General features: G+C 39.8%; 2 protein-coding genes and 1 long non-coding RNA gene across 13 annotated transcripts in view; 1 reads left to right on the top strand and 2 right to left on the bottom strand.

Annotated features, from left to right (window-relative positions):
• STPG4 (sperm-tail PG-rich repeat containing 4) overlaps nt 1–3319 on the bottom strand; it is a 40874-nt gene extending 37555 nt beyond the window's left edge. For 3 of the 7 annotated variants that reach the window (XM_072635664.1, XM_072635658.1, XM_072635662.1), the window contains exon 1: nt 276–705. Coding sequence is in view for 1 of the 7 variants with exons in the window: in XM_072635661.1 (XP_072491762.1) it covers nt 1899–1901 (3 nt within the window). In the remaining 6 variants the exon portion in view is untranslated. Of the gene's footprint in view, nt 1–275; nt 706–1828 lie in introns of those variants that run through there. The other 4 variants (XM_072635665.1, XM_072635659.1, XM_072635661.1 and 1 more) reach the window with 2 other exon arrangements.
• On the top strand, nt 694–4267 carry LOC140521044 (uncharacterized). The gene is made up of 2 exons (XR_011972764.1): nt 694–902; nt 1205–4267. It is a non-coding gene; the product is annotated as an uncharacterized lncRNA (long non-coding RNA).
• Nucleotides 4009–20460, bottom strand: CALM2 (calmodulin 2). 5 transcript variants are annotated; one of them, XM_072635669.1, is made up of 6 exons: nt 20311–20460; nt 13963–13993; nt 8329–8472; nt 8111–8217; nt 7789–7924; nt 4009–4671 (listed from the first exon to the last, which is right to left on the bottom strand). In XM_072635669.1, exons 3-6 carry the CDS (start codon nt 8396–8398, stop codon nt 4643–4645), a joined length of 342 nt encoding a protein of 113 aa, XP_072491770.1. In that variant the 5' UTR covers nt 8399–8472; nt 13963–13993; nt 20311–20460; the 3' UTR covers nt 4009–4642. The 5 variants fall into 5 exon arrangements, with proteins under 5 accessions (XP_072491770.1, XP_072491768.1, XP_072491771.1 ...); XM_072635667.1 differs by lacking the exon at nt 20311–20460 and adding an exon at nt 19899–20265; XM_072635670.1 differs by lacking the exon at nt 20311–20460 and adding an exon at nt 20099–20265.
• Between the last annotated feature and the right edge of the window lie 360 nt (nt 20461–20820).

Genomic DNA, 20820 nt, shown 5'->3' with positions numbered 1-20820 from the left:
GGTCCATTGACATTCACTTAAGGGGAAGAATATCTTTTTTTCTTAAACTGGTTGAATTTCTGCCCCTCGTTCCTGGGATGCTCTCCTTCCCCCGTCCACCTGCCAGCCTCCTCCCTCCTCCCTGGAAGCTTCTTCAGGTGGCATCTCCTACAAGGGGAAGCCCTTCCCCCGCCCCATCAGAGGGTGGTTCCTCATCTCTTTACAGGTGCCACCCCCAGTAAGATGGAGACTCCCTGAGGGCTGGTGCTGTTCCATTTTCCTTGCATCTCCGATACCTGGCGTATAGCAGGTGCTTAAATATACTCTTTGGGATTGCACTCTATGGGATGTACACAAGAAAGAAGAGCTCCATCCTCGCCCGGGGATGCGGAGGCCAGGACGGGGAAGGTCCTGGGTGCGAATCCTGCCCCTGGCTGGGCCACCCTGGACCTCTCTGTCCTGGCTGGAACGAGGCAGGGGAGGGGGCACTGACCACTTCTCTAAGACAAGCACCAGTGAGTCTGAGCCGGGAGGGCCCAGCGGTCGGGGGGACCCCGGCCCAGACCCCGCTGGGCGCGTCACCTAGCTGCTGGCGGGTAGCCCGGAGCCCAGCTGCGGCAGACGCCTTCCCCCATGCCAGTCCCGACCTCTGCTTACGGCTCCCCGTTGCTAGGAGACAGGTGTCCGCGGAGGCGCTGGGGGAGCGGGCCCAGCGGGGGGTCACGGCCACACACCTGGGCCTGTTCCACGTCTCATTGACTCGTCCGCGCTCAGTGAAACCCTAAAGCCTTCCCCTTCTGGTGCTAGGACCCGGCCAGGCCGAGCTCGGGGCAGGGGCTTCCCTGGAAGCTTTCTGCGGGTTCTGGGCTAGCCACGAGGGGCCCGGAGCTCATCCATGGAGCGGGTGATGACTGGCCGTGCAGGTGAGTAGGGCCCGGGAGTGCTCCTGCCCGTTTTACAGAGCAGCAAGGCCCTGGGCGCTCCAGCGCTGAGCTTCTTAAACAGCTCGGTGGTTTTTCCTCGAAGGGGGCACAGAAAGTCTCAGGGAAGTAAGACGTGGGATAGAGGAGGGAGGGTTTGGGGCTGGGCCTAACAAGTTGGTGTGAATGGAGCTAGGACCCATTTCTCCTACAAGAGGGAATCACTTCTACCCACGTGGGAAACGGTCTAGATACTTGTACCGTGGGCACATCAAAGGCAGCCGTGTCATGGGCTTCGCTTGCAGCATGCTGATCGCTGAAAACAGCTGCAGAAAAAACCCTAAGGAGATGTTTTCTGCATGGAAGGGCACTACTGAAGGAAAAGGCAAGTTTGGAGAGGGCAAACTTCCTCAAAAAGCTCCAACATTGGCTGTGTGACCTTCAGCAAGTCAAAAATGCCCAACTAATTTGTACAAAACCAATGTATCACTGAAGGTTTTCTATTAAAATGCATCCTTCCTGGTTTCTCTCTTCTATACCTTCTTGACCACAATAACTTTGCATTTACCTTAATGGATTCCAAATCCAGCTCTGGTCATTTTGTAAGGTGGAGCAACTGTTTTTTCCACTTGCTTCTTCCCTTTCCTTCCCCTCTCCCCATTCCTTTGAAGTTATCTAATAGCATTCCTTAATTCTTAGTTAACAAAGCTGGAGAAATTGTTTCTTGTGCATGCTCAACATGTCTTCTCCCTACTCAAAGACATGTTTTGGCCCTAAATGACTTGGGGTTCCCTCCCTCCAACTGTGCTGAGTCTAATGCCTCTAATTCTATCTCATCGTGGTTACAACTTCCAGGGAAGTTATGGGGCCCCACAAAACTGCACCTGTAACACCGATAAGAGATGTTGCCTTGCATCTCCTGTGCTAACCTGTAAATCATTTCTTCTACTTGTGTTCACAGAACTAAGAAGTCCTAGGTAGTGGTGCTCTGAATCCTACCATGACTCTCCAATAAAATCCTTCTGTGTTGATTTCTGGCGGTCAGTGATTTCAGATTACAGAACAGGGCCTGTCTTTTGTTTCTTCCTACCTTCTAGTCATTTGTTGCACTCAAGTCAAAGATCTTTGATTTCATTGGTGTTGACACTCAACCAACGCAAACCCAAACCCCATTATGACTTAATGGTTTTTGAGAATTATGAAAGAAAAATCCACTTCTATGAGGCCAGGCACATTTAAGCCTTTACCAAGCCTTCAAGCTCGGTAAGACCTATGAAAACTTGTTTCTGTTGGCATAACCTTCAAGAATCCAGTCACCACACCATGAGATACCAGAGGACTTTTAATGGAGGCATTACCCATACCAGGTACTTATATTTTTTAACATAGGTATAGGGATTAGACCTAAAATTTCATGCTTCCTTTTAGCTGGAACAAGTTACACAGTTGTAATCGGCACATACCAAAGTCAATAATAAGAAGACTGGCTTGGGAGAAGGGCTATTCCAAAATTTAAGTAAATATTTGTTGAATACAAACACAAGGAATAAATGGCACACAAAACAGTGGAGGTTGTTCAATACTGACAGTAAAGAATGTTCCAAATTACTAGTAAGCAGAAATTGGGTCTAAGTACATTGCCATGAACAATCAATTTATACACTTTAAATCTTCTGGAAGATCAGGGAGAAGAGGAGAAGGCAGGCTGTTGGACAATCTAAGTAAAACTAAAAAATCTGAACTCTCATTTTATCCAATGAGTTTTCCTATCACAGACAGTGACAGCTTCAAAAAATTAACACTTTATAGACTTGAAAAAAAGCTTAACATATTTCAGTTTCTTTTCCTGCTCTAGTTTTGCATATGGAAATTTCTCATTTTCAGTATAAAAAAATCAGATGTAGTTAACAAATAGTTGGCTTCCCCCTTTTTTCCCCTCTCCCATCATCTAGATTTTATTATACTGCTGACCAGAACCCCAACAAGTTTAGCAAAATAGCTGAAGCACAATTAGTTTCTTTAAATAAGAGATCCTAAGCCATTTACTATAAATTCCTGTAACTTCTTAATTCTGATTCTAAACTTAATATCATGCTAACAGAATTAAAGTGCTTTAATTAGGCTATATAATAAAATGCTTTTATATTAACACTGCATTTTGATGTTTTGGAATAGTCATTTATTATTTCCTTTTAGAAACAGTTCTTTACTCAAGATTTTATTCCATTATGGGTGTGGGGGCGACAGGAAGAGACAACACAGGTGGTACAAATGCCTCACTTAAGAAGTTTCTATTTAAAATTTTTTTTGAAGCATATGAACCAATGAGCCTTTGGCACAAAAATGGATCTCCTACTAGATGGTAAGCTCCTTGAGGGTAGGGACTTTATCTTCCTTCTCCCTCATCCCTCAGTTTTTATTATTAGCACAGTGCCTGGCAGAGCAGGCACTAAACAAACAGCTTACTGAGCCAACTATTTCAAACACAGAATCAATTTCCATCACATAACCTTTATAAAATACTGTTTTGAATTCATCCACTAATCTAAGACAAGTTCTTTGATGGTTAAGACTATGATTTTCCTTGCTTTTGCCCATGTTAACCACTTAATACTGTGTAAAACTTTAGAAAACAGTAAAGTATCAATTCTGTGGCCAGAAGATGTGGTTGACTTTGAAGTCTCTTGATCTTGTAATCACAGGGTATAAAAACGCTTTTATTTTTATTCTTTTCCCCAAAAGGGCTCAGGTCACACTCAAGTATCATTCCTATACCTAAAAGGTTAAGTTTTCTGAAGATAAAATCTTGCAAATGATTAGAGCTAGAACAAGAAAAATGTTTGTATTGTCAAATCTGAAGATTGTTTTCTACAACTACATACTACCCATGACATATATGCTTTAATATAAAAAGTTAATTTCTATGAGGATGAATCAAAATAATATTTTTAAAAAGGGATTAAAATGGCATGAATGTAAGCAAGTACTCTTCAGATTTTACATTAGTAAATTAATCCTGACTTGCCTTATCCCCCAAACAAATTCTTAATTCTGAAGATAAAAAGTATTTACAATTTAAATAACTCAAAAGATACAAAGAAACAAGGGATAAATTGTAATTATTTTTTATTGGAAAACAAATATACAACTTGGAATGGATTTGAGGCAAATTGTGCCATAAGCAGATTTTTTTTTTAAATAAGTGGCTAAACAAAGTTTAAAAAGCAAGTAACAATAGAAGAAAATGTTTTCTGGTACAGGACCAGCAGTACAAAAAAATAGTGTACGAGTACCTGGATAATACACCCGTTTTGCAATAGTGCAACTTTTAAGTACATATTGTTGACTGTCCATAGTCCACGCAGAGTTACAACTCCACACTTCAACAACAACATGCTGACAGCTCCTAAAGAAAACTACTTCTTTAAAAAAAAGAAAGGCATAACCCAGATGTTCCCTCATTTGACCAACTCCATCTAAGTTCAGATGTGCAGAAGGGCTTAGATATATCCAGAGTAAGCCACATGCAACATATTTTACTTGATCAATTTTCCAAAATAAAGTTTCAGGACAATGACAGTAGATAAGGGGAAGAAAAACATGGAGGAATGAAGTCCTAATTACTACACATGCATATCCTTTTGACAGTAGGGGGGAAAACCTTTTACAGATAAGTTACAAACAAAGAAAAGGCAAATAAACAATTTTGTACAAGAAATTTTAACACATTCTGTACAATGTCTTCACTTTGCTGTCATCATTTGTACAAACTCTGTAAAGAAAAAGTACATATAAGTTGCAGACTTGAAATTAGCTTAAAAAAAAAAAAGCTATTTCCTTTTATCAATAATTTAAATTTCCTATGTTTCTCTCCACTACTCCACAAATAAAGGTACTAGAGATATGCAACCACCTCTCTTCCATCAAAATTTATTAGACTTATGAGTGAAAGAAAATCATTATTTTCTTCATAGAATTAGCTTTAATGCAACCAATTTTAACTAGCTGAAGTACTATCAAATTTAGTTTCTTAATACTTATACTACTACTTGGGAATAAAGCAGTTATGACTTGGAGGCTTAAGTAACTAGTTACTACATATATTTTAAGATTTAAAGGGCACTCTTTTCTTCCAAGTTCCAGATAGCCTTGAATTTCAAGCTGTTATTCTTAAAGGCCATGGGATACTCTCATGAACAAAGACAAACCCAGTGAAGAACAATAGAAACTATTTAAAATTAGCTTAGCTACATACCAAACTCAGTTACAAAAACAGCAGTACTAGTAACAAGATAAAGCCCAAAATGAATGAAGACTGGACTGGTAAGGATGACCAAATATTTTGTTTTTTTGGCGGGGAAGAGGGAAAAGGGAAAGAGTGGTCAAGAAGGGATAAGGACAATGAACCCAAAAGTAAGAACTATTCAACACAATTTTTTGTCTGCTTTTTCTAAGGAAAATTATTTCCAGTTTTGGAAACATTTTAACAAGTAGTTAACAGAACTGAAGCCAATAAATTGAGATTATAAGAGTACTTATTTGCTTCCAATAAAAAGATAGTATTACAGTTTCAGGAAGCTTTGATTTGGAATAAAAAAATATGGGTTTGAATCCTGGTTCTGTGATCTTGAGGTTGTGAACCAGTTTCCTCATTTGTAAACTGAGGGAGTTTGACTAAATGATCTAAGGTTCCTTTTCTAACTCTACATCTGTTTCCCATAATCTTAACTTGAACTTTTATATCCTAGGGCAACTGAGAACTTGTGGGCATGATGGCTGAACCACTATACTGGTGAGATTATTTTCCAAAAATGGAAAAAGAAAAGGTAGTATTAAAAAGACTAGTTTATGACTCTAAGGAGATGGTGATCACAACCAACCAGAAGGAACAAGGGGTTTACCAAAAACAGGTTATGTTTAAAAAATAATCCATTCATTGTCCATTTATTCTTGTCTATCTTCTTTAGAATGCGGTTACTAATATTCCATTCTTCTATCTCTCTCTTTTTTGGGTGAAAGCTGTGTAGTTTCAGAAAAGCCTTTCTAGATTTTATTGTATTCCTTGCACATGTAATATTCTATTACATTAATGTATTAGTCTGACTATCCTCTTATTGCTGGGCAAATCTTAATATAAAAAGCCATTAAGCAAGTTTGATTGCTTACATCAATGTATCACATTAGGCCATTAATGAAACAACAACAAAAGATGGTCACAAAGACTAACCTATTCACTATCTTTTCTGACAAGATTACTAAGACAAGCACATCAGGGGAATGGATGTTAAATGCAGTCTAATTGCTTGCTGATATCCAAGCACAGCAAAATCTCATATTTTTGATGGATATAGATTTAACTGAATGAGTACAAAGTAGAAAGCAGTGGATAGAAAATATATCTTAATGGCAAGCTTTGGCAAGTATCCTGCAGATCTGTCCTTGTCCTGGTCCAGTTCAGCATTTTTGTAAGTTAGGACTAAAAGGCATGGATTATATCAAAACTACAAAAATTGTCTGAACTGATTACGATGGAAGTTAGTAACAGAGTGTTGAACTTGGTGTAAAGACACTCAAAAAAAAACCCCTATGAAGCTTGAGATCTATCACTTGTAGTACCTATCTCAAAAAATTGTAAAGCTCAAATGAAAATAAGGAATACAGAACATTTTGCAAATCTCAAGAGTGCTCAATAAATGCCAGCTATGATTAGGGATAAAAGCAAAGTCCTACCCTACCCTCCTAAGAACTCAACTGTACAAGTAAAGAATGGGAGAAGAATGGCTAGGGAGACACTAAGTGGACCCCAGTTTCACAGGTCACCTGGGGTACACATCAATAGAAGTCAAACTAACAGTAACAGCTCATTACATGCCAAGGTGATCTGACCAAAACATTCCAGAAGGTTCTTTGTAAGGGACATTAACTGGAAGGCTAGGAATGTACTCAGGATATAACCAGAAGGAATAAAGGAGTTGAAACCCACATCAAAGAGGATTGGGGATGTGAGTCTAGAATCGTGAAAGGGATAAAGGGCTAGTCTGGGAACAAATAATTTTGTTCTTCTACCCTCTGGAACCTAAGAAAACTATAGAAAGAAATTATGCAAATTAGAATCTACACTTAAAAAAAAAAAGTTTCAGAAGGAGGAGCATATACCAAGTTTTGGGAAGGAGGGTGTCCTCAAACTGAGTTGAATGAACTTTGAGAACTTTAGAGGATTTCTGATTCAAGTAAAGAAAAGGATTTGATGACTAATCATCATATTTAATGATATTAATTTACCATAAAGTCACACTCAAAGCAACGCAGCTTTTCTTTAATTGGAAAAATCCCCAACACTTGTTAATTATGTGAAAGCAAATATCCAGTTTAACATCAAAAAACAGTATACCTCAAAAACTAAAAGTGGAATGGATCTAGGAAGATAATTAAGAGTGGATAAGGAAGACTCAACTCGAGAACCGGTTGATAGAACTAGGGGAGAACAACTACTATTTACAGGTTATTTAAAAAGGGATAAAAATTGTTTCGTACAGCTCTAAAAGCTACATGCTAGCTTGGCACAAGATGACTTATAACTGGAGCTGCTACAAAGCAGAATGGGGATGTCTCAACTGATAATCTCACTCAATAAATATATGGAGAACTTAGCCAGTATCTTCATTCGTTTAATTCTTAATGTCTTGAAAAGTCTAGTTTTTATAAGCTTTCTCCAATTAAGCAGGTAGCTTACTAAGCAAGTAGTAGCACTACCCTCACCCTCCTGTCCTCTTTCCCCACTTTTACATCTTAATTTCCAATTGTTCAATTCACTTTTTAGAACAAGCAAACAATATATCTGTTTTGGCTTAAGATAGAGACAATTAAAATGACTGAAGCAAAAAGTTACCTTCATAGTTTACTTGACCATCACCATCAATATCTGCTTCCCTGATCATTTCATCAACCTCTTCATCCGTTAACTTCTCTCCAAGGTTTGTCATCACATGACGAAGTTCCGCTGCACTAATATAACCATTGCCATCCTAAGACAAAAATTTAGTAGAGATTTAAATAGTGACAAAGCAAATGCAAGGAATCATCTTTAGAAATTTGTCCTTGCCATATTCTTTCCTTCCCTTGCCAAAAAAAAAAAAAAGTCGTCCCTAAAAGTATAAAAAGGTATTGATGTTCATGCTGAAGGTACTAGAATGCAAGGGTTACTTGTGTACCTTGTCAAACACACGGAATGCTTCTCTAATTTCTTCTTCACTGTCTGTGTCTTTCATTTTTCTTGCCATCATAGTCAGAAATTCTGGGAAGTCAATTGTGCCATTACCTGAAAGTTATGGAAAAAGATTAAACTCTCCAAGCTCAAAAGTTCAAAGTTACATGATGAGGAATGCGACTTGTTCCCCTCTTCCCTGGCAGTAAAAATATTATGTCTTACCATCAGCATCTACTTCATTAATCATATCCTGTAGTTCAGCTTCTGTGGGGTTCTGCCCAAGTGACCTCATTACAGTTCCCAATTCCTTTGTTGTTATAGTCCCATCTCCATCCTTGTCAAATAGTGAAAAGGCTTCTTTGAATTCTGTTTAAAAAACAGATTATAATTCAAGTTTTGGTTATCCCAATAAATGAATAAAAAGTAATTGCATTCTACTTTGGCTTTCACTAGCAGCAGTATACATCATGCATACATAAAATAAGGTTTGTATACACACATACACCCACAGGCCCACCTCAGTTATCAAAGCTCTAAAGATAACAGTAAAACTAGTAACTATTCATTATGCTTTTGATCACTAAAACGTCGGTACTACCGAATTTCAAAGTGTTAAAAATCAACTGATTAAACTATACATATGGGCTTTCTTTCCCCATCCTAACCCTTAGGATGTTAATTTCATTCGAAGCTCAACTTAAAAACTACTCCAAATCCACCCAAAAACTTTGGACCTCGCCCATTACTATGTATCCCTTTTTTTGGTATGTGTAAATATATGTCCCAAAATAAGACTCTTGTTTCTTGAAGGAAGGGTAGGTTCAATTTTTGTCTATTTCTGTAACATCTGGAATTTAATAAATGCTTAACCGGCTAGTTACTAGTTTTAAGACATTTATTAAAAATCAGACCACAGTGCTTCAAAAAAACTTATTCTTAAGGTACATTAATTTACAATGTTGAATAGTGAATTGGAAGTTAAATACTACTTTCATCTCCAAAAAACAAACAAAAAATACACCCCAAAGTCAGAATGAAATCTCATCTTTTGTTAACTTTTTGTAATCTGTAATGTTGCCCTCCCCCGAATTTAAGGACAAGGCTCTAAATCTTCAAATTAATAAAATTAGTTAAGTAGACTTCATTTTCTATTATTGGTGGTAAGATAAACTATAAAAAAATAGTCACTTGGCAGGTAGGTCCCATAAATTAGGGAGACTGAGAACCTCAGAACTTTTTGGCTTTTAAAGGACAGAATACATAGCATATTTTAATAGGCTAACAACAAAGACTCTAAGATTTAGTTATCTGAAGATTAATGATTTGGGGGGCATTAATACTCTCTGGTTTAAGGTTCCAGAACTATTTTCTCTTAGAACCAAAGGAAATTTGTCAATTTATAGTTCTGACCAAAGTCTAAGACAATTCAAATTCAGAGATTAAAAATACTAAGCCAGAGAATAATTTTAGCTATGCTAGCATGAGAAATCATCCTTAGTATCTTTACCTGCTTCTGTGCAAGTCTGTAAAGAGCTCCTTGTGGCCTAACTTTCCTGTTTCCATCCTTTACTTTCTTAATGCACTTACATTATCCAAAGCACCCAGGATTAATATTTTGGGCCCAAGTGATATGACAAGAAAATGAAATACCAGTGCCTTGCAGGTGTTATCTGCAGGCCTCAGGAAGAGAAGAGGTTAAAAAAAATAAGCACAAGGGGAGGGTACCATCTTCTTACAACTGCCTCGATGACACTTGTGGTAAAAGATTTGCCTGCCCCTGGTAGCACAGTACTGCAGAAATGATTATTTATCATATTGCAAGGAAATATTGCAGATTCTGTGTGTATACATATTGTCAGACAAACCAATTAAACCAAATAGTCATTGTTTCCAACAGATTCTATTTTCCAGAAGGCTATATTCATAATGTGAGTGACCACGTATTAAGCTACAGGTAGTATTAATTTCATCTGACACTGGTCAGTTTCAGTTTAAAAATTCTGATTAGGAAAGTAACACAAAAATCTATTAAACTCTTGGAGCTATTTCAGAAATGCAATTTTCCTCTATTTATATAGGTGTGAGAAGATAGTACTTTAATATTTTTCCAAATTATTTAAGGCAAGTAACAGTATTTTGAGTTTTCCTCTGATTAAGAAAAAATTGTTAGAGAAATGCGTCTTTATATAAACTACATGCTATTTGGGAGTAAATAGTTTGACCTCATGCTATTTTTACCTGAGTTTTTAGAAAAATTACCACCAGGAGTCTGCTACAGGTATTTGAAAATAAGCTCTGCTTTCCTATGTGACATGGGAATATGGACTTCAGGAATACCAAAAATTGGTGAAGAACAAAAAGCTAAACAGCAACCACACAATAAGCATTCAACTGTGCAAATAAACTATTCCCATTTGGAAATATCTAACAAGAACCTGAAAGAGATAAAGCGGACAGTGGCGGTATGTCACAAGGCATTATACAACATTATGGTTTACTTAATGCCAAACTTGGGGGTGGGAGAGAAGAGAGGGAGGAGAGAATATATACAAGTCACTATATTTAGTGTAGGACACCTCAGGAATTATCTCTACTTAAAACAGCTCTGATTAAGACACTTCATCTAGTTCAAATGCCTACAGCTCATCTATACTCCTGAACAGGTAACTACAGTTAAATAGTATACAAGTAGGTAATCCTAGCTACAACTCCCAAGAAAGGTTTGGAACATGAAACCAAGAGTCAATTTTCACTCACACTGCTATAGAATACCAAGTATCCTCAGCAACATAAGAATAGCTATCTTCTACTGTAACTGATATTAAAAAACAAGATCAGATCCGCTCTAGATATCCTTAAGTTGAAACTTTAATATGAAAATTCATATTTCTATTTAAAACTAAATTTTACTTTAACACTCTACAGCCATTATATATCCATTCTCATCAAACTGCCTATAATTTAAAAAATTTGTGTGTACCCTGAAGAGGTGAGTTATAGAATATGGTCAAAAACACCTTAGACTTTCACTGTGGCTATAAGACATCTGCATACTTATTAAACAACTTAACATAAGAGGCAGTCTTTGGAAAGAATTTCCCTCAAGGTCATGTAACTTACTATACTTTATGCTTCCACTAGCTTTCAATCATGTAGATGTTAAACTACCAAATCACTTTTATTGTTATAAAACTAAATTATACACTAAATTTAGAGAAACCACCAATACTGGCTCAACTTGGATTCAAAATCCTGCCAATGCTTACTACTTACTGTGTGACACTGAATAAAATCCATCAAGAAATATTTTCATAGTATTCCTCCACAGTATAACGTGAGAATATTAAAAGCCCTACATGTCCAACACCATTGGCAGTAGAGATAATAAAAAACACCAGAGCTGAACAAACAAAATTTGTTTTGGTTATTACTCACATTCAATCTACAGAAACCAAATTTTACTTTGAAAAGTACAGCATGACTGGCACTTAGTAGATGCTTAGTTTATTCTATATTAGTCCATCAGGGAGCTGGCATATTGAGGATTCTACAAACGCGGTCTAGGGTTAGGCAATTAGACTTGTTGAGAAACTGTTATCTAAGCAGGACCAACATTTTGTTAGCAATATTTTTGATTACCAAAAGATCAAACCTTATAACACTGGTAGTTAGTATCAAAATACAAGACAGAAATTTTCTTCAGGGTATTTTACAGTCTAGTTCAGTGACAAATAGCAAAACATGTACCGAAGTGAGGGGTGGGATTTCACAAAAGAGGTCCATATGGACAAGATGGGCAGAACTTTGGTAGGCAGCATGACCAAAGGCACAAAAGTACGGATAAACAACATTTATAAGGGCAATAAAGAAATTTAGCTGATGTAGACCAAAATATGTAAGTCAGAAAGGACATTAGCAAGACAATACATATGGTGGAATCAGATTAAAGAGGACCTTGCAAATCAGATGTTTGGACTTGAAAATCAGGCAACAGTAAACCTCGCTATAAGTTCTCAAACCTAAAAGAATTCTGTTCTTCAAGAAAGCCATGTACCCTTTGATGCCTTCATGACCTCTAACATTTGGGGAAGTAGAACACATTCAATTAATCTACCAGCAGGCTTAGAACTTTGGGCTTGATTAGATCCACTGAGTTCAAGAGAATAACAATTCTTGATTGTTAAGACTTGATCCAAGCATAGATGGTTAGGTCTTCTGAGAATTAAAATAGCGGCATTTTATAAAACACTTGAGCACAGGCATTCTCCTTTGATGCCCACAACCCTGTCAAGCAGTAAATCATTCCCATTTTTAACAGATGAAGAATCCAAGCTCATAAATGCTATTTGCCTGTGATTGCAGCCATTAAGCAAACAGCAAGCCAGTACTCAAACCTTTATCTTCTGACTGCCCTAATCCATCTCTCTTTCCACTATACCACAACAACCCACCCTGCTGTTTCTATCAGTCAAACACCACGCAAGGTCAACAAATTAAATGATACATATAATATTGATGCTCTCAAATTATTTCATGGGAGTTTGGTTGTTATAGCACCATCACAGGATCATACATTTAAGGGCAGAGGGGATCTGAGAAGCAACAAAAAAGGATAACAATCAGCCTCACATAACCAAAGCTATTCTGAAAGATTTATCCTATTCTGATGCCAACCATCCAAGTGCATCTACCACACATTAAATACCTTTTAAAACTTTTGATGTCTTAGTTACGCCCCTTTTGCTACAACTTAAAAAAGAATTTCCAGAACAAATTTAGTTTCAGAGCCATAAGAATTTCATGTGGTCCTAGACTACAGAGATTTGTGAATTGTGTTTACACTGTAATACATGAAAATTTATTGAAGTTTGGAAGACTTCTAATGTCTTTAAAGAAAAAAAGGCACTAATTTCATTATAGATAATATATGTAAATTCTTTAACAATGCATTCTATTCACATGTTTCAGATAATTACTATTCCTTACTTGATTATTGTACAAACTAAAACATCAGATGATTCAATCTTGGGCCCATTTAAACCCCACTGTTTGACAGTTTTTCCAAAAGAGCTGTACACTCACTATCTGTCTACCTGACCTTACTTCTTCGCAACAAAAGATAATTACACGCTGCTATAGAATGTTACCTATTCTACTTAGTAGAATATGGCTAAATTGTCCAGAACTTAAGATGTTCTATAACCAGGAGAAAGTGCCTACAAAAGGAATTATGAAATTAACTTTATGTGAGTATGCTCAAATTTCAAACGACTAACGTAGAGCACCACCCCCAACCCTCTTCCATATGCTTACCTTTTCTCATTCTCCAAAACAAGTTCATAGGATCATATATCTAGAACTACAAGGGACCTCAGACACCATCTCTTCCAACTCTCTCATTTTACAGTGAAGGTGGGCATATCACTATGTTCTATTTCCAAAGCTCACTTCAATTCATCAAAAACTTGTTATTTTGTTAAGGGAATACTACCTACTAATGCAAATTACAATCTGTCTATGACTACAGGAATTGCTGCTACTAAAAAAAAAAAAAAAGAAAATGAAAAAAATCTATCATCATGGAGCTCATAGGGAATTGAACCTCTCCAAATGTAGCTACATTTCTTTTATTGAAAAATTGTCCCTAGGCCTATAACTGAAGCTAGTATGCAACAGGAAAAATAGGAATTTTATCTGCAATTAGGTCTTTTTAATTACCTTTCTACAAGTGATGAAACAAAAAAAACCTACACAATATTTTTATCTGAGGATAAACCAACAATTCAAATTATACCACTGATCAAACAATGTAGTAAAATCTAGTTAGGTATGACAGTCATCAAGCACTTGGCTCACCTGCAATCTGCTCTTCTGTCAGCTGATCAGCCTGCAAAGACAGACATATTTAAAAGTTTGAGATGAAATCTTTCTACAAATGTTCAAGAAACACATATAAAATGCAGCATTTTAAAATACATGGTTATTTGGAACACTAAGAAGTTTAGGCCAAAATAACTTAAGAGATTAAAAGTCAATTATTGATTTTTATAACCACTACATGTAAAATATTCACCTCTTAATTCATTCATTTTGGAAGCCCTCCCAAAATTAGAGGCAGCTAAGGTGGTGCAATAGAGCGCTGACCCTAAAATCTGAAAGACTAGAGGTTCAAATTTCGTCTCAAACACTTACTAGCCATGTGACCCAGGGAAAAATCATAACCTCATTTGGTCTCATCTATCTCATTTGCAAAATGGAGAGATTATAGCACCTACACCTCCCTAGGTAACCACGAGGACAAAAATTTGTAAAGCGCTTTAAGCACTACATAAACAATAGAAATATTCAGGTGTGTTATTATAATAGAGGAGTAGAAAAAAGATACTTTCATTTTTTAAATGAGTATTAGGCAATGAGAAAATTATTGCTGCCTTTTCCTCCACAGGTGGGTGACTAATGCCCCCCCAATCCCATAGCATTTCTAACAAGATAAAAAAGGGCACAAAATTCAATTTAAAAGGTTAAATCCATAAATCATAAATTTAAGTTACTCAACAATAATGTCTGCCATGTCTTTCTCTAAGAGGAGTTAACCCACACCACTTGCCACATGCTGTATTCCGGTCAAGGTTGAGGTTAGAGAACTCAGATAATTCAAGAAGTATTTACTTTAGGATATGCTAATAAATCCAACAAATACTAAGAATCTTAGAGGCCTGAGCTTTAAAGTAAAAAATGCTCAATGTTACAAGTCAATGACAACTTTACTTAACTCGACTCAGAGTTGGTCAAATTTGTGATTCCTTTAGTTATCTCATTTCTCTAACATTCCAAACGATTTTTTTGTACGGGCTTTAAATAGGTGGGAAAGCCCTCTCCCAACCCTGAAATTTCATTTCCAGAATCACTTCTGTAATAATTACAGAGTAGCTACAGCAATTTTTAACAATGCAAAAACCTGTGAAAAGGGGGGAGTATCTTAATATGAATAAGCAAACAGATCCCTCTTTTTTCCTAGATGTCAAAAACTAGGGGATAGGAAATGAGTAGGGGAAGGGAATCGTTAGAGGAGAGGGAAAAGTCTCACTAACTTCAAAAGTTTTGCACTGGCCAACAATTACTGTGAAATTATTTTTAAACCTAAAAAGCACTATGTAAATTTGGGTTACTTGCAGAGGCGTGAGTTATTTTCAAAGTTGAAAATAGTAAAAGAAAAAGTAAAGCTTCTGAAATGTCAACTTCCAGGAGCTATGTTTGTTTCTCAAAATTAAGGACTGCTGAATACAGAGCTATTAAATTTTATTTTCTTGTGCAAGAGTTCAACAGCTGTAGATGAAAACAAATCTTTAGTATGACTTCAGACTACCACAATATTTTACTGTGATTTTCTATTGACCAAAAAGAAAGCTAGCACTAACATGGACAATGCCAGTATTAGTCCACAATTCTTTATTAAGCATCTAACTTTATTGTCAGGTGCTGAGCTATAAATGCTGTGGTACAGGGACAAAAAAGTCAGTCCCTATATTCAACAAGTTAACATTCTATTGGGAGAAAAAATATACATTTAAATGTACATGTAAAACAGAAAAAAGGTAATAAGGGGCAGGCACCAGTAACAAGGGAGATCATTTAGATGAGGCATTCTTAACTTGTTTTTTTCTATCAATCTGTTATTACACCATTACAATCTGTTATCTTTCAATTACATTACAATCATGTTATCTTTCCTTACCTAAAACACAAGAATATTAAAAAGGTCAATGAAAACATCTTTTTTCCATCCAAGTTCAAGGACTCCCCAAATCTATCCATGGATCCCAGAGTTAAACTACTTACTGATAATACAGTAAAAAAAAATTTTAAATGACACATTAAAGTGTCCTGAAAAAAGTGTACTTCTTATATTTCTTGTTACAGAAAAATATGTAATCAAGGATCTTATTCCACAATTTTGAAAGCAAGTGAATTCTAAATACTGTCATGGGGCACATAAGTATCCTAGCACCTCAGGTCATCTGAGTGCAAGGAGGGAATACTCATTTGGAACAGAACCCAGAATAAAACACAAACCATGGTTGAGAAACCTACGGAAAAACTGGACCCCAAAAGTGTCTATAAAGAATGGTGCTGTCCAGTGCTGCAGCCACCTGCATTCAAATTATTATCTGCAAGCAGGAAGAACAAAAGCACTGTTTTTATAGTTGCTAGGCACCAGGTCTATCTAGCATTTAGCGTCTGTAGAGAATGGGCTTTTTAACTCTGTAGTGTCTACAAAATGAAATTATCAGTCAATTCAATTATACATAAAGGGAAAACAGTGGCAAGGGCAATCTCAAAATTGTCCCTTTTACAGGAAACATAATTGACATAGCTTAAAATGAGATCCAAGTTAATGGGTACCAGGGAAATTAAATTGGATTAAAGTAAAGCTGAGGAAGAGTTAATTCTCACACAAAAGCTAATATAAAATAGTCTGAAGGTAACTAAATCATCTGGCATAGCCCCATGCCTTCAGGTAGGAAAATGCTTAACGATATTTAAGACCAATTAAAATCCAAAGATGGATACCAGCGACAAGAACAATTAAAAGAGTAGAGTATTTCTCAAAAGTTTGTCCCTAAGGCTCCAGTCACTCATAGTTTTTCGAAGGTTTAACAATTTCGTTTAGAAAGTTTCAAACAATGCAAAGTAATGTTCACAAAAGTACTCTTTATTATATTAAACTTCAAAATTTCTAAATAAGATTTCCTGAGGAAAATGAGCACACCTTAAGTTTAATAAATAACGTAATAAAATTCAGACTTGTGTTATTCTATTGCAACCAAAATTAATTTAATCTTTTTTAAGTACTTGCCTATGGTCCAAATTAAAATCATCTCAAAAGTTTTTTTTTAGCTATCAGTTTTTAAAATTCAAGCTCATTAATCTGTGTTTATCTCAGAAGTAACAAGAGGTCACAAGAGGGATGACTAGTTCTTACTCCCTTAGCACCTTGACTATTGGTAGTTTGCTTCCTACTACTCTTGTCCCTCTAGAGAGTGAGATGCAAAACATTAATGTTGATTTTTAAAAGACTGATTATTTCTCAAGTTTGTCTCCAAGAGCCTAGTATCCTGAGATTTTCTAGCTACCTTCATTGTCCGTGTCTCAAGATCTAGAGTACTTATGAACACTTGTCACCTACTGAACCTCTTAAAATAGCCAAGTATGAATATTCCGTCTTTCGAAAAATAGATGAAAAATCATTTTACCTCTTACAAAAAAACTGCTTGTTATTTGAAAAATCATTCTCAACCCTGAGTTGAACTACTGACATACCTCTAAATCCACTCTTCTCCCAAAATCTGTTTTAGAAAAATTTACCTATCCACTCATTATTTCCTTACTTTGAATGGGAAGACTTCTATTTAAACAGGATAATTCAGTCTAGTAAGTAGCAGTCATCAGTTAATAACCACAATTTTTCTGTTCAGTAAAAGAGGATCTCAATTCTGTTAAGACTGTTTAACACTTTTATGGCTAGCACAGTGGTTCAGTGAAAAACTGAAGCATTTAAGTATGCTCCCAACCCCCCCTCCCAGTTTCATGTCACAGCGCCTGTTCAAACTGGATTTCTAGTTAGCTCACTTCCCACCTATTTTCTGGCAGTGCACTGATGTTAACAGAATAAGACAAATCACTCAATTCATAGTTAGGTGTGATCATAGCTATCACATGTGTATAGGTGTATACGTGTATAGGTCTTTTTGGGGGGATGGGAGGTCTGGATAGGAATACCTTCTTGGAAGCATACCAGTTTCAATTATTAGCAGGTATTAATAACCAAATGTAAGCAAGTAATCTGTATAAACCAGGCTCCGTCACTAGCTTTCATATACCTGTAATTTTCTTTTAGGCCAAGGGCATGTTTATTTCAACCACCTCTCTCTCAAATACCCTCTTCCCCCATCCCCTCCAAGGGCTCTTCAATCCAAGGTCCACACTGGCCAAATAATCACACTGCATCGTGCTAGAAATAAACTATATTCATTCAAAGGTCTCTTTATCAGGTTGAACTTGCATCAGTCTTTTAAAAAGCTCTTAAAGTCCTCAAAACCAAATATAACCGAAGTCAAAACTCACTGTTCTTAAAGTCTTGGGGGGGAGAAGGAAAGAGAATGGGGATGAGTGTGCTTTAAAGGCCTAAGTGCGACTATTAAAGAAGGACAGATTTACACATTATGTGGCAATAAATGCAAATGTATTCCGATGTTTGTTTCCTATTAATCAGAGCATTACTCTGCATCCCTCCAAGCCCTAATGGTCCGTGGGCACTTTCAGTCCCCAAGAGCTGAAGAGGAGAGGGAGGTAACAAACCTCAAACACACAACTGTTAGAACTTGGCATTCGTACCCTGCACCTGTTCTACCCAGTTACCTGTTACTGGCAGAGTACAAAGTTACCTAGTGGAATTGCTCTACCCAAACTCAATATAAAATCCTCCCTCTCTCGGTTTGGGCCGCTAGGCCAGGCTGAAATGACCCTAGAGCTGGTCCAAGCAGCTCGACTCCCCACAACCAGCTAAGTTCGAGGGGAGGTTTCAGTTGGCAGGAGCTCCCGTTCAAGATGTCACCTTGCCTCCTGGGCACACCCATCACAATAAGCCACTTGGCACAAGGGCAGCATAAAATGAGTATTGCAGATTACTGACCTCATTTTTATAGGAGAGAAATCACAAGCCCAACTCTCAGGGGTAAAAAGAATCCCTTCCAAACGTCACCCCACACAATCTATTACAAGTGTTTCTGATTCCCCAATACGGTTACAAGTGAACTGTACTGTGGCTACTCGGGCGCCGCAGCGGGTCCAGGGTTTGTCCTGAACGGCTGTTAACACCAAGTACTAAAACCTATTGATTTAAAAAAAAAGACAAGGTAAAACAGGCGTTTCTTTCCCGAAGCATCCTTTCCAACGGCTCCGGGGCCGGGGTACGCGGCTCCCTCCTCACAGGACAGAAGGCCCGGCTGCGGGCGGGGACGGGGTGGGCCCGCCGGGATCGGGCTGGGCGCTCCGCCCGCGGAGGGGGATGGGCCCTGCGGAGGTCGGCCCCCTCCCCCGCCCAGCCCATCCGGGGCTGGTCTCTTCCCAGCAGCCGGTGCGAAGCGCGGACAAGTCCGCAGCCCCGCAGGTGCCAGCGCAGCACACCAGCGCCGGGGGCTCGGCCTCGGCCTCGGCTCCTCCCCACCTCCCGCGCCCCCTCAGCCTACACAGGGCTTTACGAAAATCATTTTCTTTTTAAAAAGCCCCCGCCCCGGGTGGGGGGGAGGTCCGCGCGCCGCTGCAGGCGCGTGGCGCGATGGAAAAAAAAAAAAGACAAAGCCGCTTCCGGGCGCCGGCACCCAGCGTCCGTTTGGATTTTGAATCCTCGGGTCTCCGAGCGGCCTCGAGGAAGCGCCTCCCGCCCCTCCCTCCTCCCCCGCCCGGCCCCATTCCAACATCTACTCTCTCGGCTCCGGCCAGCGCCCCCATCCCCCCCACGCACATCGCCTGCCCCTCGGGCCAAGGAGCTCCCCCCGCCTCGGATTCCCCCCGAGCGACCTCCAGCCCCCCGGGGACACCTCCCTGAGGAAGGTGGGGGCGGGGAGGGGACACCTGCGACACAGCCGCAGCCGGGCCCCCTCGGTCCCCTCCGAGCCGACTCCCGGGAAAGGGCCACTCCTTGGGAAGGGGACGGAGAGGACTCTGCGGCATCCTGGCTTCGGCTTCTCCCCCGAGGGTCCTGGTCCGAGCCGCCCAGAAGACGCACTTACCATGCTGCTAGCGTTACTAGGGCCCAAGTTCCTATCAAACAACCTCCACGCTCGGTGGCTGCGCTCGGACTAATTCTCCTCTGCCGCCCCCAGCGCCTCATAAACACCTCCCTCCGTCCGGATCCATCCGCCCCATGTCAGATAACGGAACGTTGCGAACGAACCCGAGCCAACCCCCTCCCCCACGGCGTTCTCCAGACCCTTTCGTCTCTAGCTGTGGGGCCAACGGGTGCAACGGCGACTCGTAAAGGGTTGGAGGGGGGATCCGGGCAGGCGCTAACACTCTGGAGGCGGTTAGAAGAAGAAGGGAGCGTCGCCTCAGGGGCGCTATTTTGCGGCGCGGAGGAGCACCGAGGCAGGGAGAAAAGAAGTGCTGACGCGCCCGGAAGGCCTCTGATTGGTCAGTTTGTACCTGCAATGCGTCACTCGGAAATGCACCCGCCGGGCTGGGGCTCGGCGCGGCTGCCGTGGCCGTTGCCTCGCGGGCCGGGCTAGCTTGGCCGCGGCTCGAGGGAGGAGGGCGCTCCGCACTCTGCAGCGTTTCTCAGGGAACCCCCCCCCCCCGCCCGCCCCATACACACCCCGCCCCTCCCTCACACACACCCTTCCGCTTTACAGTACTGCTGAGTGCGAAGACGGGCGGTGGGGTGGGCGACCCAGCCCCTCCCAGCCGGGCCCCGCGCCCATGGCGGCCGCCGTGCCCAGTCACCTTCACTGGCCCAAGGAGACCTTCCCCGAGCGCCGCGGGGCGGCCCGGGAGCGGCGGCCGAGCCCCGTGGGCTTCCCCCTTGCCCCGCTTCGTCCCACCCCGGACGGGAGTGCCCGCACCCTTGCGGCCCCGAGAATCTTCCGGGGTGGTGGGGGCCGCCCTGGGCCCAAGTCCCCTCGGCCCCCCTCCCCGCCGAAGAGAGCGCCCCGGGAC

Source organism: Notamacropus eugenii, chromosome 1 (assembly GCF_028372415.1).
Source record: "Notamacropus eugenii isolate mMacEug1 chromosome 1, mMacEug1.pri_v2, whole genome shotgun sequence".
Taxonomy (NCBI): Eukaryota; Metazoa; Chordata; class Mammalia; order Diprotodontia; family Macropodidae; genus Notamacropus; species Notamacropus eugenii.
The sequence above is the reverse complement of the archived record's forward strand: the minus strand, read 5'-3'. Positions and strand labels throughout refer to the sequence as shown.